Source organism: Camelus ferus, chromosome 13 (genome assembly GCF_009834535.1).
Source record: "Camelus ferus isolate YT-003-E chromosome 13, BCGSAC_Cfer_1.0, whole genome shotgun sequence".
NCBI classification, from domain to species: Eukaryota; Metazoa; Chordata; class Mammalia; order Artiodactyla; family Camelidae; genus Camelus; species Camelus ferus.
Genome location: NC_045708.1, coordinates 44,117,743 through 44,140,696, shown reverse-complemented (window position 1 = coordinate 44,140,696; position 22,954 = coordinate 44,117,743). Strand labels below are relative to the sequence as shown.

The 22,954-nt window shown below is 41.4% G+C and overlaps 1 protein-coding gene across 1 annotated transcript in view; it reads left to right on the top strand.

Annotated features, from left to right (window-relative positions):
* The window catches only part of C13H1orf87 (chromosome 13 C1orf87 homolog), a 64,615-nt gene extending 45,720 nt beyond the window's left edge, over positions 1-18,895 (top strand). Inside the window, 4 exon segments of the mRNA XM_032494419.1 lie at positions 2,041-2,105; positions 9,397-9,476; positions 12,399-12,606; positions 18,735-18,895. Coding sequence (XP_032350310.1) covers positions 2,041-2,105; positions 9,397-9,476; positions 12,399-12,606; positions 18,735-18,895 — 514 coding nt within the window.
* The last annotated feature ends 4,059 nt before the right edge of the window (positions 18,896-22,954 follow it).

The window sequence follows — 22,954 nt, the reverse complement described above, 5'->3', positions numbered from 1 at the left end:
TCGTTCTCCAGTCTTGACCTCCCTCACTCAACATGGGGAGTTTGGCACCTGCTTCTGTGATTAGAATTATAGTGTCTGTTATGGCAACAATAACCCATTCTCACATTTAAGTTGTCAATGTTTCTAAAAGTTCCTAGAGTAATGTAAAAAATATGTAAGGAAGAAAACATGATATTAGAAGGATCTTAAGGATGTCATTGGTCATCAGGAAATACCCAAGTTCAATACTTAGAAAAATTTCCTGCAATTTCTTTCCCTGCCTATCAGCAAACATTCAAGAAGTGGGAGGAGACTTTCTGACGCCATTTTGTCCAGATCCCTTATTGCACATTTGATAACTTCTAACAGCTCTGAAAAAATAAATGTTATGCGATGTGGAAGTATCAGTGGATCCATGCTCTTGCTTCTGGGTGGTTGTTGTCATTGTTGTTCAATGGATCAGAAGATGCTGTAGCCGTGAACCTGACCCTCCTAAGAGGAGGGAGTTGCAGGAAACGCAAAAGACAGGAGATACTTCTACTGCAGTTCATTTCCAGATCTGTGCAACTATCAGATCTTTGTATGCTTATTAATATTTCTTAAGAGTGCTACTTCAACTTTCTTTTCCCTGCCTAGCCCTTCAGCAGCTGATATAGCCATCAGCTTGTGACTCTGCATGCCTGTGCCTTATCTATTCTTGTCCCCAAAGTAACATGAAGCTCTGGAGGTCACATTTTCTATGCTGGCCAAAGAATTCTTCTGATTTGACGTATAGGAAAAGATTTATGAGTTATAAGCAAAACAAACTAGTTAACATATCTAATGAATTGTTTTCATTTAAAGAGAATAAAATCACATGACATTAAAATTCTAGTAGAAAACCCAGGATGTAGACTCACAACTGGATCTTTATATTTTCTTGACTCCTAATGGGCAAAGAGGTGATAAAAATTCTTATCAGTTGCAAATTGGTTGCTAACAATAGAAACTGCCTTTGGCTAACTTAAGCAAAAAGAAATATTTTGAAAGGATATGGAGTTACACACAAAGTTAGGGGAAAATGAAACTTGAGGAAGCACCAGAACCAAAAATTAATGAGAGAAACAGAGAGAGAGAGAGAGAGAGCGGGAGAGAGGGAAGAAGGGAGGAAGGGATGGATGGGGAAAGTGATAGATAGACTGAGATTTCTTAGACAAGGTGGGTCACAACATTGGCGAGGAGAGGACATGGGACATTGACTGCAGCCCATTCCCCAGAGAAACGTATCTATATATAAGTGGAGAGTGGATGCTGAGCAAGCAAATATAAGTGATTTTCACTACCAAAGTGTTTTTAAACTACTTGTAAGTTTTAAATAGCTCCCGATTGTCACATGCCCACATGTTGCTCAATGAAATTTCTGCTTGGGGAGTTCACTAAATATTGTCTGTTTGCACTCAGCACCTATTTCTATCCCCTTCTGTTCTTTCCTGTGTTGCAATACTTCCCAAGGAGTTTTGGAAATGCTCTTTTCGGCCTTCCCAAGTATGGGAAGTATTTTGGAATTGATTTAATTTCCATCATTGAGAGGCAATTGCAGGAGATTTGAATGACAGGAAGAATGGGGAGAAGGGCAGTGATATTTTAAGTATTTATTATTTTCCTACAGCAGTAGCAACTTCAGACCCTGGCAGGCATCAGTTTTTCCAGTGGCCAGAATGCACTTTGCACTGCCTAGTTGCCAAACTCAAGGTCGGGGGCAACTGAGACGTCAGCCAGAGTTTCCTGTGGTTCCCTGGATGCCAGACTATCTGCTGAGGCCTAGCCCTTAGTCTAGCAGCAAACACTGACCTCCATTCTACTACTCCTGCCTTAATTTTGTGGGCACCTGATTTCCTATATTAAAGCCATTTCTAGTAGAGACACCTAATGTAGTTTCTGTTTCCTTCATTGTGTCCTGAATGATACAGGCATCAAAGATACCTTTAACACCACTGTCCATACAAACTTTAAGCTTTGTTACACATTCTTCCAGAGTTTCCGACATTGATCATCAATATTATGTTTCCTTTTCTTGCACAGATGGCGGAATTTCGTTGAGTTGTTGAGCAGAGCTTCCTCTGATTTATCATCTGATTTGCCTATAGGTGAGTTTGGTTATGTTGTTCCTGAGAGAGCTATCGTTGTCTCTATGGCTTAGCCCCGATGGTTTCCTTGTTGGGTTTCATCTCATTGCTCCCAGAAATGTAAATGGCTCTCCAAAGAAGAAAAAATAAAAGTGAGGATTGCCTTAATGGCTATTCTTTTAGGTCAGCTGGATCAAAAAAGGCATAATTCTCTAAGTTGTATTATATCATAAAGCATTCTTCAGTGATAGCCCTTTAAGATAGATATAACACACTTGTACAGGAAGCTGATACCATGCATCAGAATTTCAGTTGCACAGTCCATTAGACCTAAGAATCCCACAGCTAGGTAGTTATCCTACTGATATCTCATCAAAAAACTCTCCAAGATTTATATATATATATATATATATATATATATACACACACACACACACATACATACACATATATATATACATGCAATTTTTTGTACATGTTTTTAAAAGTGTAAACAATGAAAAGATCCTTCAAGGACTATTTAATTAAATTACATCATATTCAATTGATCAACGGTGCAGTTGTAAAATAACATGCTGGCCTGGTACAGGAAGATTTCCAAGACATATTATTAAGTAAAATGATAAAGATGAATTGGGCAAAATATTTAGCAATTAGGAAGTGCTAATTATGACAGGTGAAAAAATATGCATTCATATTAATCTGTTGTTGCAATTTCTCTATTTACTCCATCCATCAACCATTTAACAATTACTCTTTGGATCAGAATGCAAAGTACTGAGAGTCTGAGGGGGGTTAGTATATCAGTTTGCATTCCAGTGGAAAAGCAGAAACCTCACTAGGTATTTCAAACAGAAGAAATTCATAGCAGGGGATTGAGGGATTGGTTATATCAATACTGGAAGACTGAAAGAGCAAAAGAGGACGGTGAGTGTATCCACTTCCCTAGGACATTGGCCTAACAAAGTGCTATAAACCAGGTGGCTTAAAATAACAGACATTTCTTCTCTCATGTTTCTGGAACTAGAAGTCTGAAATCAAAGTGTCGGGAGGGCCATGTTCCCTCTCAAGACTCTAGGAGGGAATCCTTTCTTGCCTCTTCCAGTTTCTGGTGGCCCCAGGCCTTCCTTGGCTTATGGTTGCATAATTCCAATCTCTTTTGTCTTCACGTGTGGCCTTCTTCCCTCTCTGTCTCTTTATGTCTCTGCCTCTAAATTCCCCTCTCCTTTTTTATACAAAGACACTACTGTTCATTCAATTTCAGGCCCACCCTAATCCAGAATGACACCATCTTACCTTGATTGCATGTAAAAAGACCTTGTTTCCAAGCAAGGTCACACTAACAGGTTTCAGTGATACCTGTGTTAGGGGACACAATTCAACCCATGACCATGGGGTAACCCAGAGATTAGTAATTGTAGGAAGAAAATACCATCATTAGGGCAGAAGGTGTACTATTAGTAGAATCAAAGATCTCATAGAGTGATTGTGAGCCTGGCAAACAAACAAACAAAAAAAACTTCAGGCAATATTACTGCTCTGCAGAGCAACAGGAGTGTGGGGTGCTATTGTTGCATTGTTGTAATAGACTGTTGCTTACTGAGAAAATGTCTTGATCTTTTCCCATTTGTACTTTACTATCAAGATGAACTATGATTATTAAATGCTCTTGGGCACTGCGTGGGCCATTTATTTGCTTGTTCTCTAGCCCCACAGATAAGCGTCATAAAAGGGAAAAGGGGGCATTATAAGACACTAAAGACAGCTAGTCACTTTGGATGTGCAGAATTATGAATTTTCTCATTCCTGGGGCCCTTTTTCCCTCAAAGATTCTATGATAACCCGATTAAAATTATTCATTTATATATATATAGTCTCATATTATGAACATTATCACATTTAGAATCACAAAAATCCTGTGAACTTGTTTTAAATGTCACATAAATACTTAATATCTTTGATTTAGACTAAGGATAGAATGGACTTGGCAAAATCAACTAGAAGACTATATAAAGTATGAAATAATATTTCTTTGAAAACTATTATTTGGAATTCAAATCGCACAACTAGACAGAAGGGAGGAAAAATCACTCTGTGGAAGAAGTTAACATCTTATAAAATCTCTATAATTATTCATACAAAATGTCCAGCATTCAATTAGAAATGATCAGGAATGACACAAAACAGGGCATGGATTTTCAAATAACTGTAATTAATACGTTTAAGAAAATAGATAAGATGGAGAATTTTGAACAAATAATTTGAATCTATAAAAGGAACCAAATGGGATAGCTAGAACTAAAAAAATACAAAAACTAAATTAAAAAAAACTCAGTAGAGGGGTTCAACAGGAGATTGGGCACAGCTGAAGAGAGGATCAGTGAACTGGAATATTGTTCAGTAGGAAATATCCAGGTTGAAGCATGAATAAGAAAAGACAATGGAATATGCAAAAAAAGAGTATGTAAGAGACATACAGGAAATGGTGACAATATCCAACATACATGTAGTGAAGTCACAGAAGGATGGGAGGAAGAGACTAGAGCTGAAGCAATATTTGAAGAAATTATGACTGAAAATTTTCCAAAAGTGATGTATTATCTCAAGCCACAGATCCAAGAAATGCTATAAACTCATATGAAGACAAATAAAAAAGACCTTAGCCCCCTCCCAACATGGTGTGTTCTAAGGTCTTAATATTTTACAAAAATGAAGTGTGGCTCCAACTTTGAATCTCTTCTCAAGGGAGCCTATGAGTGAGGGAGAGGAAGAAGCAGGAAGCCACGGATAGGGTGCTGCTGATGGGGGAAATAAGGAGCGATGATGGTAGCCTCAGAGGTTCACTGATCCCCTCAAATGTTTCCTGAAAAACCTATCACTGAAGATAACAGAAAAAGGGCTCAGAATTTAATCTCCCTTTTATTAGGGGGAAAAAAAATCCGTAGTAATTTCTAGTTAGAACTACCTATATTGAAGTGACAGAAAAGACAACTCAGTTGGTTCAGACAACAAAAATATTTGGTTTATGTAACTGAAGAGTCTGGAAGCATCAAGAGCTATAGATGTGGTTTGACCTCGCCATTCGAGTGTCAGATCAAGAACCTGCTCTCTCTCTGGCTCACTGGTTGCCTGATGTTGGCATCATTTTCAGCCTCTAAATGTTGGTGTCCCAACTGCTCTGGGCTCTCCTCCTGGAAGAGCAAAATAGCTCTGCCAGCTAAGTTCATCCCATCTTCACAGCACTCTCTTTTGGGAGGTCTTGCCAAGAAGGAGAGAACTTTACTAGCCGGAAAACAAAACAAAACAAAACAAAATAAAACAAAACAAACAAAAAACAAACCAAACCTGTCACAGATACCGCCTCTCTTCTCAGAAACTCAGGTTGAGTTTCATGTCCATCTTTGAACCAAGACTGCATTTAGGATATCATAATAGTCTTCAATTAATTGGAAACCAAGGTTGGAGCTGGAAATGGGGGTCATCTCTACCAAACCACAGCACTGGGATAGGGGAGGGGTGGTCCCCACAAAGCAAAACATAGTTGCTATCACTAGAAGGGGGTAATGGAGGGTCACACGCATAGCCTGTAAGACCCTTTAGTTCTGTGAATACTTAACCCACTTCCCTTCCCTCTTCATCCGTGTCAGCTAGGCTCTTCCCTCAGCTATTGCTTGAATGCACTCAGCACTCCTCCCTCCCTTGAGGTCTTCACCCTTGTGATAGCTTTTTCCTGGATTGCTCTTTCCCCAGACATTCACAAGGCTTTCTCCCTTGTTTCTCCACTCGGGGCTCTATTTTATGTTATGTTATGTTATGTTATGTTATGTTATGTTATGTTATGTTATTTTACTTTATTTTATTTTATTTTATTTTATTTTATTTTATTTTATTTTATTATTTTATTTTTGTATTGAAGTGTAGTTGATTTATAATGCTAGTTTCAGGTGTACAGCAAAGCAATTCCATTATACATACACATACATACATACATACATACATATTTTTTTCAATTTCTTTTCCATCATGGCTCATTACAAGAAATCGAACATAGTCCCCTGTGCTATCCAGTAGGTCCTTGCTGCTAATCCACTTCACATATAGTAACATGCATCCATCTATTTAAATGTCACTTCAGAGAAGCCTTTGGCGAATTCTCTAAGATAGCAACCGCCATTCCTTCCTCTGCCCATGATTGGCTTCAGTTGTGTTTCTGGCGCTTGTCACTACTTGATATTATTTTGCGTGCCTATCTGCCCTCACCACTGCAACGTGCACTCCAGGAGAAGACTCTGCCTTGTTCGTTGTTGTGTCATAGTAAGCACTTAACACATGTTTGTTGAATGAGCGCACAGGTTAGAATCCCAGCCTTAACCCTACCTCTTGTCTCAGGCAGGTAGCTGAAACTTTCATTGCCTCAGTCTCCTCACCTGTCAAGTGGAGATTGTTTCTACCTCACAGGGTGATTCTTCAGATTAAGTAAGGAAACTTGTGGGAAATGTCTAGCATATATAGATATTTGACATATATTTGTTTCCTTCTCTCAAAAGCTTCATCCAGTAGATCCAATGAGGCCAGATTCTTTAGTTAAATCTTTTATTATCTTCACTTTAGAGTTGATTACCTGGGAATTGTTTAGAAGTTGCAAACTGGTTTCTCACCCCTAGAGATTCTGATTTAATTGGTCTGGTGTGACACCTTGGCATTGGTAATTTTTAGCAGCCAGTGCTGAAGACCACTGATTTCAAGTCATTAGTGGGTGTTGGGGTGAGATGGTAGGGCTGGCTGTGTGTAACTCTCCAAATCCACTGAGAGCCCTGTAAAACCTGGCCCTTCCAACACCTGGAAATCTCTAGAAGCTAGCTTGGCATATTTCCTCCAGTACAAATCTTCAACTGGCAGGCTAGAAAGATGGTTATTATTTATCCTTCCTGCTGTGTTAGAAAGAAAAAAAAAAATCAGATCTGCTTTGGGTTTCTCAGTTTTAACATGTGCAAACCGTTACCTTTTGTTAATATGCTTACAGGCATTAGGAGGGAGAAAGGGAAGCTTAGAAGAACAGGGAGACTGGGATGCATTTTCTCCTAATGAAACTTTTACTGTGCAGATGGTAGAGAAACAGAACCGGGACAAACTCTAGGTTCTAGATCTTATAGTAAAAAGGATTGTGCATGTAAAAATAACCTGGCACATCATAACTAATGTAAGGTCCTCTTTTCTGGGGAAACTAGACTTGCTTAAGATCACATGACAACAACACAATAACAAATAATAGTACCTTGTATTGGGCATCTCCCCTATGCTAAGCATTTTATGTTGGTAATTTGTTAAAATCTTCATAATAGTATTGCAAAATGCGATTATCATTCCCTTTTCATATCTGCCAAAATTAGGATCTGAAAGCTTGCAGCTGGTAAAGGGAAGCATCTGGATTATAGTATCGATCTGACATCAAAGTTCATCTTCCAGCCCTTGTGCTATATACCCCTGCCACGCACTGCTTCTGGAGTCCCTTTAACTCTCAAGCTCTGTGATTCAGAATTTGAACCTTTTTTTCCACCTGTAGTAAACAGCTTTCCTTTCACATACTAAGTGAAATAAGCATGAGCAGTGCCACTCAGTGACGATGGGTTCCCATGACAAATTTTTAACAGATTAAATCAGATCTGCCTCGAAGGGGCTGCTTTAACTGGCTACCATCACGGTCCTCACTGAGTAGCCATTAAGTTTTCTTCTATAGCATCTGTATTAGGTATGGGAGGATAAAGAGATGCAGAGAGAAACCCCTCCTCTCACAGGGCCGGAAAAGGAGTTGCAGAAATGGAACAGAACAGTGACTTTGTTTTCCACCCTCCGAATTAGGGCACGTGGTCATTCATTCATTCATACAGTCAACAAACATGCATTGAGTACTTATTCTAATGATGGGTGCTGAGGCTTCAGAGAAAATTATAATATCACATTGCCTTCTCCATCATAAAACTGAGGGGAAAGATTCATAATGAGTTGCAGGTGCAGTGTTAAAGCTCTAATAAAGTCTTTTTAATCTAATATGTGAATTTATATAAACATCCTTACATAGATAACACTATTAGTTAACATGTATTGAGTACTTGCTGTGCTCCAGATATTTGCTTTACATTTTCTGGTCCATTTAATCCTCATAATAACCTAGAGGTGGCTTTCTCCCCATTTTACAGAAGTGGAAACTGAGACACAAAAGGGACAAGTACCTTGCCCTAGGTCATGCAGCTAATCAAGAGAGGAGCCAGGACTCAAACCCAAGGCATCTGGCTTCAGAGATTCTATAACTACGTCACACTATTGCCCTCTACCTTTTGTTTAAAATTCATTGATTGAACCATTTTATTGAAAATGGTGACAGCCAACTCAGAAACTATATGTATTTGTTAATGGCATATTTGAATTGTGCACCAATACTGAGGCTGAAGCTCCCAGAAATCTGTGCTGTGTAATCACATGGATTTGCACAATAAATGGATAAATCGCCAAGTCTGATGGCAGGTGCTGAGCGATCAATGAATGATACCCATAATAAGCCATGGAGGATATCAGCTGACGGGCTTCATGTCTTTTTCCTGCATCCTAAGGAAATTTCTTCTATTCATGAAGGCAGCAGCCTGAGCAAGTAGTACCTGGGCATAGGATCCCCTGGGTTAGGGATGCTGCTCAAACCTCTTCCCATACAGGACCTCTGACCACTGAAAGGAACCAAGAAGGGGGAAGACAAAGGTTTTACCTGATCCTTCAAACCTTAGTGGAAAGGGCGGCAGAAGTGCCTGCTTCTCTAAGGCTGGGCCACAGGAAGAGGCTCCTTCCCTCGCCCCAAACTGTCAAGACCCTCCTGATTCAGGGCAGTTCTCCAGGCTGATGTCTCTGCTTATCTGGCACTCGCTGCTCCATTCACACACCCACCATCACCTTTGCCTGGAAACTCCTATTCATCCTTCAGGTCCCCACTTTAAGTGTCACCTCCTCCAAGAAGTCATCTCTGATCCTCCACCACTCATACCCCTAACCCAAAAGAACTTGAAATACTTTCACATTTTCCTTTATTGTTTTTATGGCAGTTTGTAATTAAATAACAATATTGAGTGCTTATTTAGCATTTACCTCCCCTTTGTGAGCTTCATCAGGGCAGAAACTAGATCTTTCTTGTCCACCAGTGTATCCCCATCCCCATAATACAGTGCCAACCACATGGCAGGGTCTCAAGATTTTCTTCACCTGGGTGTATATGTGGATGTTAAAATGAAAAGGCCAAACTAAAACCATCTCTTTTTTTCTTGTCCAGGAAAAAAAGGAAAGGAAACCTCTGCCACTCCAGTGGATCCTGAAGTTCCTGAGATTTCTCAATGCAAAACTGCACATACGGTATGCGGCTAGCTATACAGAGCTCGGGGAAGGGCCTCACCACTCCCTCGCCATCTAGTCTCCAGTGTTGGGTGGGGTCTGCCCTTCTGGGTTTTTTATTTCCTCCCAACACCTTGATGTCAGACTGTCTTTGACTTTAAGCTTCTTTTCCAGCAGTGAAGGGAGGCAGAAGAGTCCGAGAGCGTGGTTGGTACCTGTCCTCGCTGGTTTGCATGCAGAAACCTCTCATCACCACTTGGTGATGGGCTTGCCTTCGGCTCCCAGAAGTTGAACCTGTAGCATGTGGGTGGGTGGGTGTCCTTCCAAAAGCTGGTGACCAGTCCACCAACTGCCATCAAAAATGAAGGGTGGTTATGAGACCTCTTATAACATCCTAAGTCCAGCTTCCAGAAACTGAGGGTGACCTTTTCCTCAGACATCACATTTTAAAATGTAATGGACTCTTTGATTTAAAAAAAAAAAAAAAAAGAAAATCTGGCAAGCAGTTAAAAATCCATTTTAATATTCCCAGTGCTTAGCCAGGAGAAGATGCAGACAGAATTGAAAAACAGCCTGAGTTTTTCTGTTGTTGTTGTTTTTCAAATGCCCGGATTAGAACATAATTCATCTTAAAATGACGGGAGGCCTCTTCGTGCACTTCACACTTTGAAATATTTTAGAAAATAGTATCCATTTTGGCAAGCCTCTTGCCATGCAAGAGACAACAGCAAATGCTTTTCTCCTTGAGTGTTAAGTCTGTTGTGAATAAGATTATAAAAAATATATACTTTGCTCTTTTATTTTGCCTCTTGTCTGAAGATTTTGCTGTATCTCTGAAATTATTGATTCTTCTCAGATTCCTATTTAAGCAGCATTTGTTGTCCTACTTTTTAGAAAGGGGGATTGAAGCAGAGGTTTGGTAAAGCCACTTTCCTATTGTCTCAGAGAAAATCATTCACTCATTCATTCACTTATTCAAAGTAAACATATTTTGAGAACCAGCCATGTGACAGTCACTAACCAGACCTTAAAGATACATAAATGACTATCTCTCAGGCCCAGTCTCCAGATGTCTGGGGGAGGGGAGAGATACTCTAACAGACAATTATAATATCCCATGATAAGCACTGTGATGGCTAAAGGGGCTGCAAAGAATTGCCCCTCACCCAGCCTGGGGCTGTCAGAGAAGGCTTCCTGCAAGAAGTGAAATACAAGTGGGGTCTTGAAGGATGAGTAGGAGCCCAACTCATTTAAGGCATAGGTGGCAAGAAGGGCTTTTACAACAGAGGAAACAGCATGTAATAGGCATAGGCATAAAACAGCTTCATTTTTTTTTTTCTGGTTTTATGGCTAGAGAAAAGGATGTATACATTGAAAAAAAAGAAGCAAGAACAAGAACTTGAATGATCTTATGGGCAACAAGGAATTTGGACTTCATTCTGACACAGTGGGACCAAAACAGTAGAGCATGGATTAGTTAGTTAGTTAGCCAGCTAGTTACTTCTTACTTCCTCATTTACTAGGTTGAGACTAATTCAGGCCCATACATATCCCCCCATTCCCTGTCTTTAGTAGTCAGAGTGTTGAATTATCTGAAGAAACATGTAAATAGTTAAAGTCAATTGGTCAGATCCAAGGAGCCCCTTTTGAATTCTCTAAAAAATCATCCACCAAACTGTATGTAAATGTGCATTTATCTGGGTAGATTATCTAAAGTTTTCATTGGATTTCTAAAGTGGTCCAAAGCTCTAAAAAGTATAAGAACCACTACTCTATCTACTTTATAAAAACTTCCAGCTTTTTCCAAAATTGATTTTTATCAAAGCAGAATTCTTGTATATCCTCTTAAAATGCACTGGCTGCTGGTCATCGTATGAGTACAACTCCATACAGCATTATATTATTTCAAACAAGGCAATTCTTCACATTCCCCAGCAGCAGCTGAATCCATGTTTGTTAACAAATGCAAAACATGGCCTCTTTACTGAAATTACTTTTCTTTAGAGCAATGAGATTTCCACAGTTTATATGTGAGAAGTTTGAGACAAGGTAAAAAACTGGAAAAATTCAGGTATTTGGAAGTTGGGAGAAGCACAGACGGTATACAAAGCTAGAGGGCTGCTTCTATGACAAAGAAGTTAAGATTATTTGGACTGCAATTAACATAGCCAACTCTACCAACTGAATTGATCAGAAGGATAGAGAAGCATATGTATATATCAGATCAAAGAGGAGATGCTCACTCCCTCTACATGGTAGGTGACAGATGTTTGACGTGGCTCTACTGAGACTCATTTGTCTATTCTAAAACATCTCTGTATTTTTTACTGGACATGGGGTTAGGACACCAGCATGAGCTAAGCATAACTCTACACCCTCATTCTAGTTTTGTGCCTGTCGTTAACTGTATGACCTTAGTAAGTCCCTTCCCCACTCTGGGCTCCAGCTTCCTTTGTTGAATGAACAGAACAGACAGAACTAAAGGTGCTTTATGATTCGTTACTATCAGCCCACAAGCCCAAGATAATATCATTATTATTTCAATCACTTTTTTGTCAAGAATCTCACACTCATGATCCAGAGATTCTCCCATCAAAACGTTGTCAGCATTGCCTGTGGATCCCACTAGTATAAAACATAGGAGGACATCATGGAAAGTCTTAGCCAGTTACCAGCGCTTTTGTGTGTGTGTGTGTGTGTGTGTGTGTAATCAGAAATGCAAACTGAATAAAAGCCACAATTTCATTCTTCTCTTAAAGAAAAAAGAAGACACTCAACATAGTAGTCTATATCCAGCAAGTCTTGGCCAATATGGTCCTGTGGCACTAAGGACTTGAAACTCACTAGACGTGCAATAAACCTTGCTAGTTGTGTGTCCTCATCATCGGCCAAGAGATTGAGGAAGAATGTGTTGCCAGCAAGATGTTTGTGTTGTTTTCATAGAAAACTCCAGAAGAGGATTTGCAGCCAGAAAACCCTCCTGCTAAAACTTCAGCCCCCACATATCCCCTGAGCCCTTTGAAGATGAGGCCAGTCTCACAGCCTTCTGTGAGTCCAGTGATGAAAAATGGGCCTGAAGAACGTGAGACGTGGATCGACAGGTTCAGGAAGCTAGAAAATGCCCTCTACCTCTGCGATCTAAGTAATACAGGTGAGGTGTGCCTTGTACAGCCCACATGCCTTTCTATCTGTGTTGTAGGCTGAAAGCAGACACCTCCCTTTTTATCACTTCTTAACAAATACAGTTTGTAAATAAATCGTGTGCCTGGCATGTGCTGAGCACAATCACAAAACACAAAGATGAATCAGACGTGAATCCCCCACCAGGGTGCTTGCAGTTTCTCTGACTCTGACCCACAGTTCAATCTTGTAATTCTCCTGATTGAAACCTTCAGCATGCCTGCTAACAGGCTGAACTCTAAACTCTTCAGCAAGGCAGAAGCTGGCCCCTGGCCACCCGACCAGCCTCTTCTCTTCCCGTTGTAATTCTCTCAGCATATCCTAGGCTGTCATATCATAAGTTCCTCAAACATGCCTTGCTTTCTTCTGTGGCTGTGCCTTTTCTAACCCTACGCCTTCCACCTGAGCTGTCTGCCTCTCCTCTACCTACCCTACCTGTGCCAACTCCTCACCTTGTCCATCTGGCTAATCAGTGCCTAACATCTGTTATGTTGGAACTCTAGCCCTGCTCCTCTGAGACTCCCACGATTTCCCCAGTCAGATCCAGGCCAACCTTCACCTGAACTCTCATCATCATATGCGATACACTGTATGTTTCTATTTGGGACTTACTATTATCTACCAGTAGACTATATTCCTTTTTTATCCTGAGCACCTTGCACAACTCTACTCAATCTTTTTTTTTTTTTTTTTGAGGGAACAAATAAATGAATGAATGTAAAGAAATAACTAAATCCAAAATAGAAGGTGATAAATGCCATGAAAGTGTGCTATGTGAGCATTCAGAGAGAGGAGGCTTCCTTCCTAGCGAGGTGATCAGGGAAGGTTATGTTAGTGTGAAGCTGATCATTAAAGATAAAGTACAGTTTGTGTACAAGGGAATAAAATAGAGGGCCCTTTCTGGCAAAGGTGCAGGTTAGCCAAGCAAAGCATTATGTGTGAAGCTCAATACAAGGAATTTGGTTTGGATAGAATATAATGGCTATTAAGAAGAAGATTAAATGATAAAGGTGAAAATACAAGATGGGACCAGATCTAGGAAGACCTTCAATGACAGACCAAGGAAGGTGGATTTAGTTCAAAGACAGTGAGCAGCACTTTGAGCTTCTAAGCCGAAGAGTGGTATGATGAAGTTGTATTTCAGAAAGATCCTTGATGGCTGTGTGCAGGATGAAGGAGAAATTGAAAGCAGGAAAAGGATAAAGGATACTGTTTTGTGTTCAAGTGAGAGAGAATGAAATGCAGAACTAGGTCAAGAAACTGTGGAATTGAAAAGAGGGAGCAGATACAAGAACACATACACTGAAATTGTTGAACTTAATTGTAGACTGTGGTCCATGAAGAGTTAGTGTTATATGTGGAGTCTAAAAACCTGGAACACACAGAAGTGGTGGCTGTCAGGGTAAATGGGGAGATGCTGCTCAAAGAGTGCAAACTTTCAGTTATAAGGTGAATAATAAGTTCCAGAGATTTAACGTACAGCATGATGACTTTTGTTAACAATGTAGTATTGTATACTTAAAAGTTGCTATGAGAGTAGGGCTTTAATGTTCTCACCGTAGCGACAGCAACAGCAAGATGGTAATTATTTAAGGTAAAGGATGTGTTGATTAACTTTATTGTGGTAAACATTTCATAATATATATGTATATCAAATCATCACATTGTACACCTTAAACTTATGCAATGTTATATGTCCATTACATCACAATAAAAGTCAGTGTACACATTAGTACTTTCTAGAAGTAATCATGTAACAACACCAATGTCTTTTCATTCTCTCAGTGTTTTTGTTTCATTTTGCTTTGAATTTCGAATGCAACATAATTCTAGACCACATGAAGTAAAAAGACCCTACCATACCCCAGGACTTGTAATAGCTACACCAAAGAGAAGGGAAGATGAAAATTTTAAATGAAAAATTCATCCAGCTGAATGAGAAGCTCATGTATCAAACATATGCTATGAGCCCAGCACTGTGCTAGCATCTGGACCAGGAGGGAGACCGGGGAGGATGAGACACGGTCTCTGGCCTCAAGGAACTTTTAGTTAAGACACAGAGACTGGAAATACCAATTCAATGCCAGTAAAACAAAACTTTTAAAGACAGAATAAAGTAAAGTGTTATAATTGAAGATACAAAATAGAGTTAAGAGTCCAAAGAAAGGAGAGAAGAGATGCAGAGAAGCTCCTGGTCTAACGTGGGCTGGGCATTCAGAGAGGGCTCCCTGCAAGAGAGAACCTGAGATGAACCTGGAGGAGAGGCAGGCTTGGGACAGCTGGATCGGGCATTCCGGTTCGAAACCATCTTCTGCAAAGGCTTGAAGGTGAGAAGGAGTATGATGGGGAAGAGAGTGAGCAAGACAGCACTGGGGGTCATGCTGGATTGGACAGTGAAGTTGAGATCCTACTGTGAATCCTGAGGGTTAGGGTGAGGCTTAGTTCTCTACCCAGTATCCACCAAGGGTTCAACCAGAGAACACAGTGAAAACTGAGATGGATAATTTAGGAAACATACTGGGGGAAAAAACAAAGGAGATCAAAAGGTTACTGAAGTAACCACGAGTCTAAGTGTCCATGTCAGGACTGTGAGAGTGGTGAGGGGATGACAGACAAAAAAAAAAAAAAAAAAAAAACAAACCCAAAAATCAAGTGGAGAGAAAAGACATTTCTAAAGAAACAAATGCTGAGTTGTGATGACAGATGATGGATCATAAACTTAGTTGCTAAGAGACTCCCCAAAGACCAGGATCTTTCTCATACTTCTGAACTATTCTGGGGGAAAAACAGTGTTTTGTTGACTTTGGGGCAGATTCCGGCAGATGTGAAATGCCTTTCTCATGGCCTTTTCACTATTTATGCCTGTTTTCTCTGTTTCTATGAAATTCATTCGTTCCTCAATAGCCAAAGAATGTGTCAGCCAGATCTGGAAACATCTACAACTGTCTGTAATGAGCAGAGAGGATTAACTGAGGTCATCTTGTTGGTTTATTAGCCCCAGCATTCGGCAGACCACCACGGCCCTCTCCAGACACTGAGCAGATGATCCCTACTTTGTGCACTGATGAATCAGATGAATTCTTTATTATGTGCAAGGAAATATGTAGGCCAGGGTGTTCTTCATCCAGGGTGAAGGCAGAGCATCCATCACCAAATTAGCATTTCTGGGAACCTGCTCTATGCTTATGCTTTAATGGGGGTTGTCAAGAAAATATCCTTGAGGAGGAAGAATAAGGAATGACTAAGAACAACTGGTCGTGTTTTTTAAAGAAAGATGGGTGGTTGGGATAAATGTTTGAGTGGCTGGTAGATTAGGAATTTTCCCAGTGAACTAAAGGCTAGATAGAAAACAGTGTCGAGTTCAAGGAGGCAGAATGCAATGGAAGTCCTCAAGGACCTTCTCTGCGTGGGTCTGGACTTGACTTACACTGCAGCACTAGCTCCTCACATCAGCCACATGCCGAAGGGATTAATGTCCTTATTTACAGAAGAGAAACCAAACTCCAATCAATAAAATATCAGCCCGTGGAAAGTTAGGGCATCATTCTAACCCAGTTCTATCAGACTCCCCATTATACCAGTCTCCCAGGACATACCAGAAACAGCATGAGATTTTTCTTGTTGCTTTGTTTCTTTGTGTGTTTTTAACCAGAAGACTGAGATTCAAGTCCAGACCTCACCAACTGCTGAGCCCTGAAAAACAGTCACTTAACGTTCTCCAAGCCTCTTTCCTTGTCTATAAAATGGCACTGATAATAATGAAACATACCTCCCCGATTGGAAAGGGGTCCGGTGAGATTTAAAAGTTCTTCGTAAACTGTGAGATGAAGTGGAGAGTAAAGAGGGACTTCTTATTTCTTTCATTTTGGTTCTTGTGGGACAAAGATAGGCTTTCCAGCACTAAGATGCATGGTAAGCATTATTTTATGCAGCTGTCCTGGGCATCCCCTAATGACAGCTAATTTGACAGACAGATCTCAGTCAGGGGACTTTTGTCTGACACTAGGAATCCTCTACCAATAGTAAAGCTTAGAAGACAGAAGAAAAGCACCCCCCCCCCAGTGGTGGTTCTTGAATGTATTTTTTAACATTACCTCTAATTTTTAATTAAAACATAAACTAAATTATATGTATATTTAATAACGTATTCTAATTAAAATATATTCTTATGCATTTTAAATAATGTTGATGATATAACTATTATAACCATCCTATAATAATACCTGCATTAATGAGTGCGTAAGAGTTCCAGGCACTGTGCTAAGCACTTATTATTGTACTAATTTTTACACAATTTCATTATCCCTATTTTGAAGTCAAGGAAACTGAGGCTCAAAAAGTTAAAGTACCTTCCTCAATCAGACACTTACTCCGAAGCCCAGGACTTATATTTCCAGAGGTAGAGCATGAGGAAATGTCTTGAGGGATCCAACCTAGACCAGATCAAGAGCAGCCACCCAGTCGAGAAAATTGCAAAGATGCAGTTGGCCAAGTCAAAGAAAGGTACTTCTGCGGAGGAAAGGACAAGCATTCTAACAGGAGAAATAGACAACAAACAAACCTGAATGGAAGAGACAATTTAAAAAGTGGACTGGATAGGATGGGATGGGGTGACATGGGATAGGATGGGGTGAGAATAAGGTGGGATGGGAAGGGAAAGGAAGGGGTGGATCAGGACACAATCAAATAGAACTGAATGGAATAAGTCACATTAGGACTCTGCTGTCTGTAGTCCACCGCTAAGAACACATTAGAGAGTATCTCAAAGGGGACCATCACACTCAGCTGTCCTCACACATTTAAATACAGACAGAGCTTAAACAGAGACGAAAGGTGTCCACTAGAGCCCAGCTCTAATAAACTGGCCGTGACTTTCTACAAAATGGCCCGGGGACCACTCCCTCTGGATTCTTTGAGAAAGAATTTCACAATCATTATTACAGTCTGTACAAGGACAGGAGGATAGAAAAGCAACATAGAAGAGATGGGACTTTCACCCCTGCAAAAGATACGGTGTAGCGTAGACCAATTCAAGGAAAATATATGGGAGACAATCTGAGCCCTAACTTGAAACAGTCTCTTCCCCCTTGTTCTATAATGCAGCCTAGTGGTTAAATGCATGGACCAGAACAACCTTGGGCAAGTGACTTACCATCTCTATGCCTCAGATTCTCCCTCTGTAAAATTCATTGTTGTGAGGATTCAGTGAGTTAGTACAGATAAAATGTTTGGGGGCAGGTGCCTGAGACATTGTATATGTTATTGTTGTTGCACTCTGGTTAATTTTCTGCATCTCTTATCACCCCAACTGGTTGAGGATCTTCCTAAGGTAACATACGGCTTCTCGAAATCCTCTATATTTCCAGGCACAGTATTTAACATACATAAGCTTATAATTAGGGGCTTATGAATGAGTTATTTATCTTTGCTGACATCATGTTCTACACTTAAACTCCTCTTCAATTATCAAAATCCACTTAACCTTGGCGTGGAAAACATATTGGCACTGGAACATGAAACATGTGGGTACCGGAGTATATTGTCTGATGACATTTACCACCATCTCTATTACACAGAGTTAGACTCTGAGCCACAAGAAGTTAGATGATTTACCTGTGATCACACAGCTAGCTGGAGGGAGTCACAGTAAACACATGTCCAGAAATGCATAAAAATGAGCTGTTTAAATCCTGCATGTTTAGGAACACGTTTGGATACCGCAATAAGATAAAAATAAAGCAGAGCAATTAGGAATTGTTTTTAGCAGGCAGGTGCGCCCACCATTTTCAAAACTTGGCCTTTTAAAGTTTTATGGCTGCAAAGAAGAGCTGAAATTGCTGGAGAATATATCTACGGATTTTATTGGGCTCTGTTTCCTCTCCCCAAAATCACTCTCAAATTTCTCCCGACATCTATGATGCATAGTCAGGACTGTAAATCTCTTTTTTAGGGTGCCAAGTGGTTTCCAAGAAGCTTAAAATTACAAAGTATTAGCACTTACTTTTTGCTCAGAAGTCATTCAGGATAATATATTTTCCTCTTTTTTTTCCCCCCTCCATCCTCTTTTAAAAAACTCCCACCCACCCAACCCGATGACAGGAGTTCTGGAGAAGGAACGGGCCAGACGCCTCATTCACAACTACAATCTCATTTACAACCTGTCCCTGAGCCCTCAGAAAATCGACCAAGCCTTGCGGAGGTTCCGTGCGGGAGGAAACACGCTCTTGGAGCCAGCGCTTCGGTACTTAAAGGAGCTATGATAACAAGCCCATATTGTGAGAGCAGATGTTCCCTTTATCTCGCTTTTTACCCAGACACGTGTTTCTCCCCAGCTCGCGTGCAGTGGTGGAGGCGCTGTCAGAGCGGGGCCGGTGTAGCTATCGCAGGCACTTTGAATTTGGACTTGGTTCCTGGCTATGATGCCCACTCATGAGCAGCTCAAAGTGATCCGAGAAAACCAGGTTTTCTCTTCTGAGGTGGCAAGGACCCAATCTCTTAAAATCCCCTTCTATTCTTATAAAGCTGATTATGAATATTCCATGATTCTTTTTTTTTCCCTATATTGCTGATCAAACTGTGTTTTTGCAAACCCTGCAATTCCATATAGTAAAAAACATGCTAGGTGTTGTCAGCTCCTAAAAATAGACACATAACAGACCTAAATACATCTTCTTTGGATTCATAAGTCAGCCCCTTTCCTCTAGTCACTATTCTAGGATTTCCACATTGTAAGACAAATAGAAGTATTAATAATATATTATCTTAATACTAAGCAGTAGAAGCAGAATTTCAAATAAGATTTTCTAAGCAAGTCCAATATCTTCCCTAGTAAAAAACTGCATGATATTACACTGTCCCCAGGGATATTTCCCAGAGTATTGGATACAAGTTTTGAGGAGGGACGCCTGGGACAAAGGATTCTGGAAATAGGTAACATCGTTTGAGCTCTTTCTGGCAGGAAAATCAAGCAGAACTTTCTCATGGTTCCCATAGTTCTTCTGTTCTTAACATCCACCCCCTGCAACTTGCACCTCCCACACGATACACACACTTAATGCACATCATACAGCCCAGGCAGTGTAAGCTCATTGAAGGAAGAAGCCCAGGGCTTCAGAGACAAAAGTGCTCCCAGGACCATCATTAATGCTGAGGGACTTGTATCCTGATTTTCAAATCTGTGTGGGAGACAGGATGAAGGAATCAGGTCAAAGGAAAAAGCACACAGAAAGGTCCCTGAGCATTTGCTTTTATCCATTTTATGTAGTGGGATGTCTCATAAAATCTTATGAATTAGACTTTAAGAACAAAATAATTTGAATCCACTAACAGAAATTATCTCAAAGGACCTTCTAGTCTGACTTGCTCTAGTTTTTAGAATCCTTGAGTTGCCCAGAAAAAAAAAAAAAAAAAAAAAAGCCTTTGGAGGCAGACTGACAACCTCCCGAATGTTCCAGAACCCTCCGACTTGCTAGCTACCTTTCAGGGCAGAGAAGTAAGCCAACATGGCTTTCCCATGCTACCAAAATGCCAAATGGGGAAAGTTAGAATATGAGATCAGACAATTTAATATGCATTGGGCAACCACTGTGTGCTGGGGACTTGATATCTTTTGTTTCATCTAACTGTGACAACTCGAGGCAGCAGGTTGTACAGCTCCATTTCACAGATGGGGAAACAGAGGCTTAGAGAAGAGAAGCAGAAGAAAACTCATGGCCTGTGCCTGTTGATAATTGGCCAGAGGGACAGAACCTTCTGAAAAGCATTGGGCACATGATACTCAAGAATGCCCTACTACTGGAGCAGGCATCGGGATGAAGAGAGGCTCTAAACATGGAGCTGCAGTAATTAGACTCAGTCTTGAGGTCCTGAAGGGCGGTGATGTTACCTTGCCCAGTTCTTTGTGCCCAGCATCTAGTAAAGCTCCTGAAAAGCAGCCTCAGCACCTACTAACTTGCACAACTGGAAGGGGCTCCACCAACACAGAATAAAGTGTGACAGGTTCCCCCAACACCATGGGACTCAGGTCGTGCGTGCCCTATACTCCTGCGGTGCTGGCTGAGTGAATGCTTCTATAACTGGGGTAGCCATGGCCAGATCTGGACCCACAGTCACCCCCTAACCATGACCACCCACCCTTCAGCAGAGAGCAGAGAAAGAATAAGCTTTAAAACCAGCCAAAATCCAGCTCCAGCCCTCCAGCCTTGGCAAATGTTTGACCTCCCTGAGCTTCAGTCCCTCCAGGTGTAAAACGGGAGCAGTACTTTTCAGGGGAGTGTTATGAACACTGCAAACCATGCCACTGGGACAGTTCCTTGCACGCAGTAGAGACAGGCCTTGCTTAATTCCCTTCCTTAGCTGTTGAGCCTCGGGAAGTTTGAACAGTGGTCCGTGTGACACAGCATATGGAGGTGAGGCTACTGCTACAGCAAAAACAAATTTTGAGCTATCTCTGCCTTCTAGAGCCAAGCGACAACTGCTCTTGGATCATCTGCCATCTGAAATTCTCCACTGTTTTACCCCAGGATACGTGGGGCGCAGACAGGGGCAGGAGACGGGGCGTATTTGCAAGACCTGCACTTGCTGAAGTAAATTCTCATTAGATTTGCTCTAAGTAAGCTTTTTTAAAAAATGAAAATTCAACCTAAGTCCTAGAGAACTGCTTGGGTTATCTAGGTGACAACGTGACAGCAGAGGTTAAACGAGGCCTGGCTGTGAAGCAAACCACAGGACACAAACAGCAAAATGCTGTGAGGTCACTGTGCTTCAGAATATTCCTTATGACCTCTATGCTAGGCCATCCCTGTGATTTGCTCATGAAAAACCTGTTACCTTTTGCCCTTCTTTTCTCAGACCAGTGGTGTTTTGTATATTCCCTATGGCTGTATCACCGTGAATTTCTAATAAACGCTGGGTAGAGGAAGTCTAGTGTCTGTGGTCTTGAATTTTCTAAATGGGTGTCTATATGAAGTAGACTGATTAACCTACAGGATGCCCTGGAGGGACTTGGTCTCAACTGTGTCTGCCCCAACTGTCCAAAAACCTCAGCCTCTAAAGATGGAAAGAGCACTGAAGACATGACAGAGGCTGGATCTCACCATATGGGCAGAATTTTTTTCAAGACATGTGACCCTGAGCAATTCACTACCTCCCCCTAGAGTCACACGTATTGAAGGAGATAATGTGTGCAAATTGCCTGGCCGACACCTAGCACACAGACCTGCTCCATCAGGGGAAACTGGTTTTCTCTTTTACTCTTACACAGTATTTCCTTTTACCATATTCAATGGGCCAAATTATTGTGCACACTTTCCAGGTATAGACGCCTTATAAGCAAACATTTAGCTCACTAACTGTGTGATCCTGGAGGGCAGAGACCAGGTGCTCCAAGTTTCTACTCTTCATTCTCTTGCCTCCCCTTACTGCTTACCATAACCCAACCAGGTTGGCATTACTATGCCCATTGTACAGATGAGACACTGAGACTCAGAGTAGTAAGTGTACTCCCCTAAGGACTAACAGCTAGTGAGGGGCTGAATCAGGACTAGAACCCAGTACACAACCTGCAGGGCACAGTTAGAGCAAACAACCCACAGAATTCCCTTTAGTGTGTGTAGCCTGGCTCCCCAGCAAGTCTAGTGGTCACGCCAAGCTACGGCCAAGGTCGTCTTCTTCCTTGTCCCAGCACGGAGCCCAGATTCACCATCAAATGGGCACCTGGTGCCCCCATATGAACATCTGGAAAGCCCAGCAGCGTTCTGCCTTCTTCTAGTCCTCCCAGCTCATCACCGCCTTCTGGGGATGAGAATAAAGGGGGACACGTCAGCACAAGCAGCAGCGCCGCTGCACAGATCACGCCACCCGGAGAGTTTGCTAAGTGCTCACTGACTCCTCAGAGGAATTTCCCAAAATCATTAAGAGAAACAATAACGGGGTTTGATATTCTAACTGGGATCAGAAATTGGACAGCTTGGAGCTGGTCGGAGAACTGGACGGCTCTGAAAACAAACGCTCGCCTTTCTGCTCCCCCTCTTCTCACTCCCTCTCTTGTGAGAGCCTTTCAGCTCTGGTTCCAGCACTCCTTAGCAACAAAGGCGGGGTTCCCAGAGCCGGTGCCTCTGGAATGCCAGCCGTTCCCCTCATTAGCATTCAGGGCCCCTCATCCGCCCGCACAGTTGGCCACAGGACTGTGTAAGAGGCAAAGTGGCTTGGGGGAGGCCCAGCATTCAGTGTGGCTTGTTGGGACATGGGAAGCCTCCACAAAGAGTTTCCAAACAAAAGGCATCAATATTATTTGTGGAGCCATCAGCCTGCCGGGGACA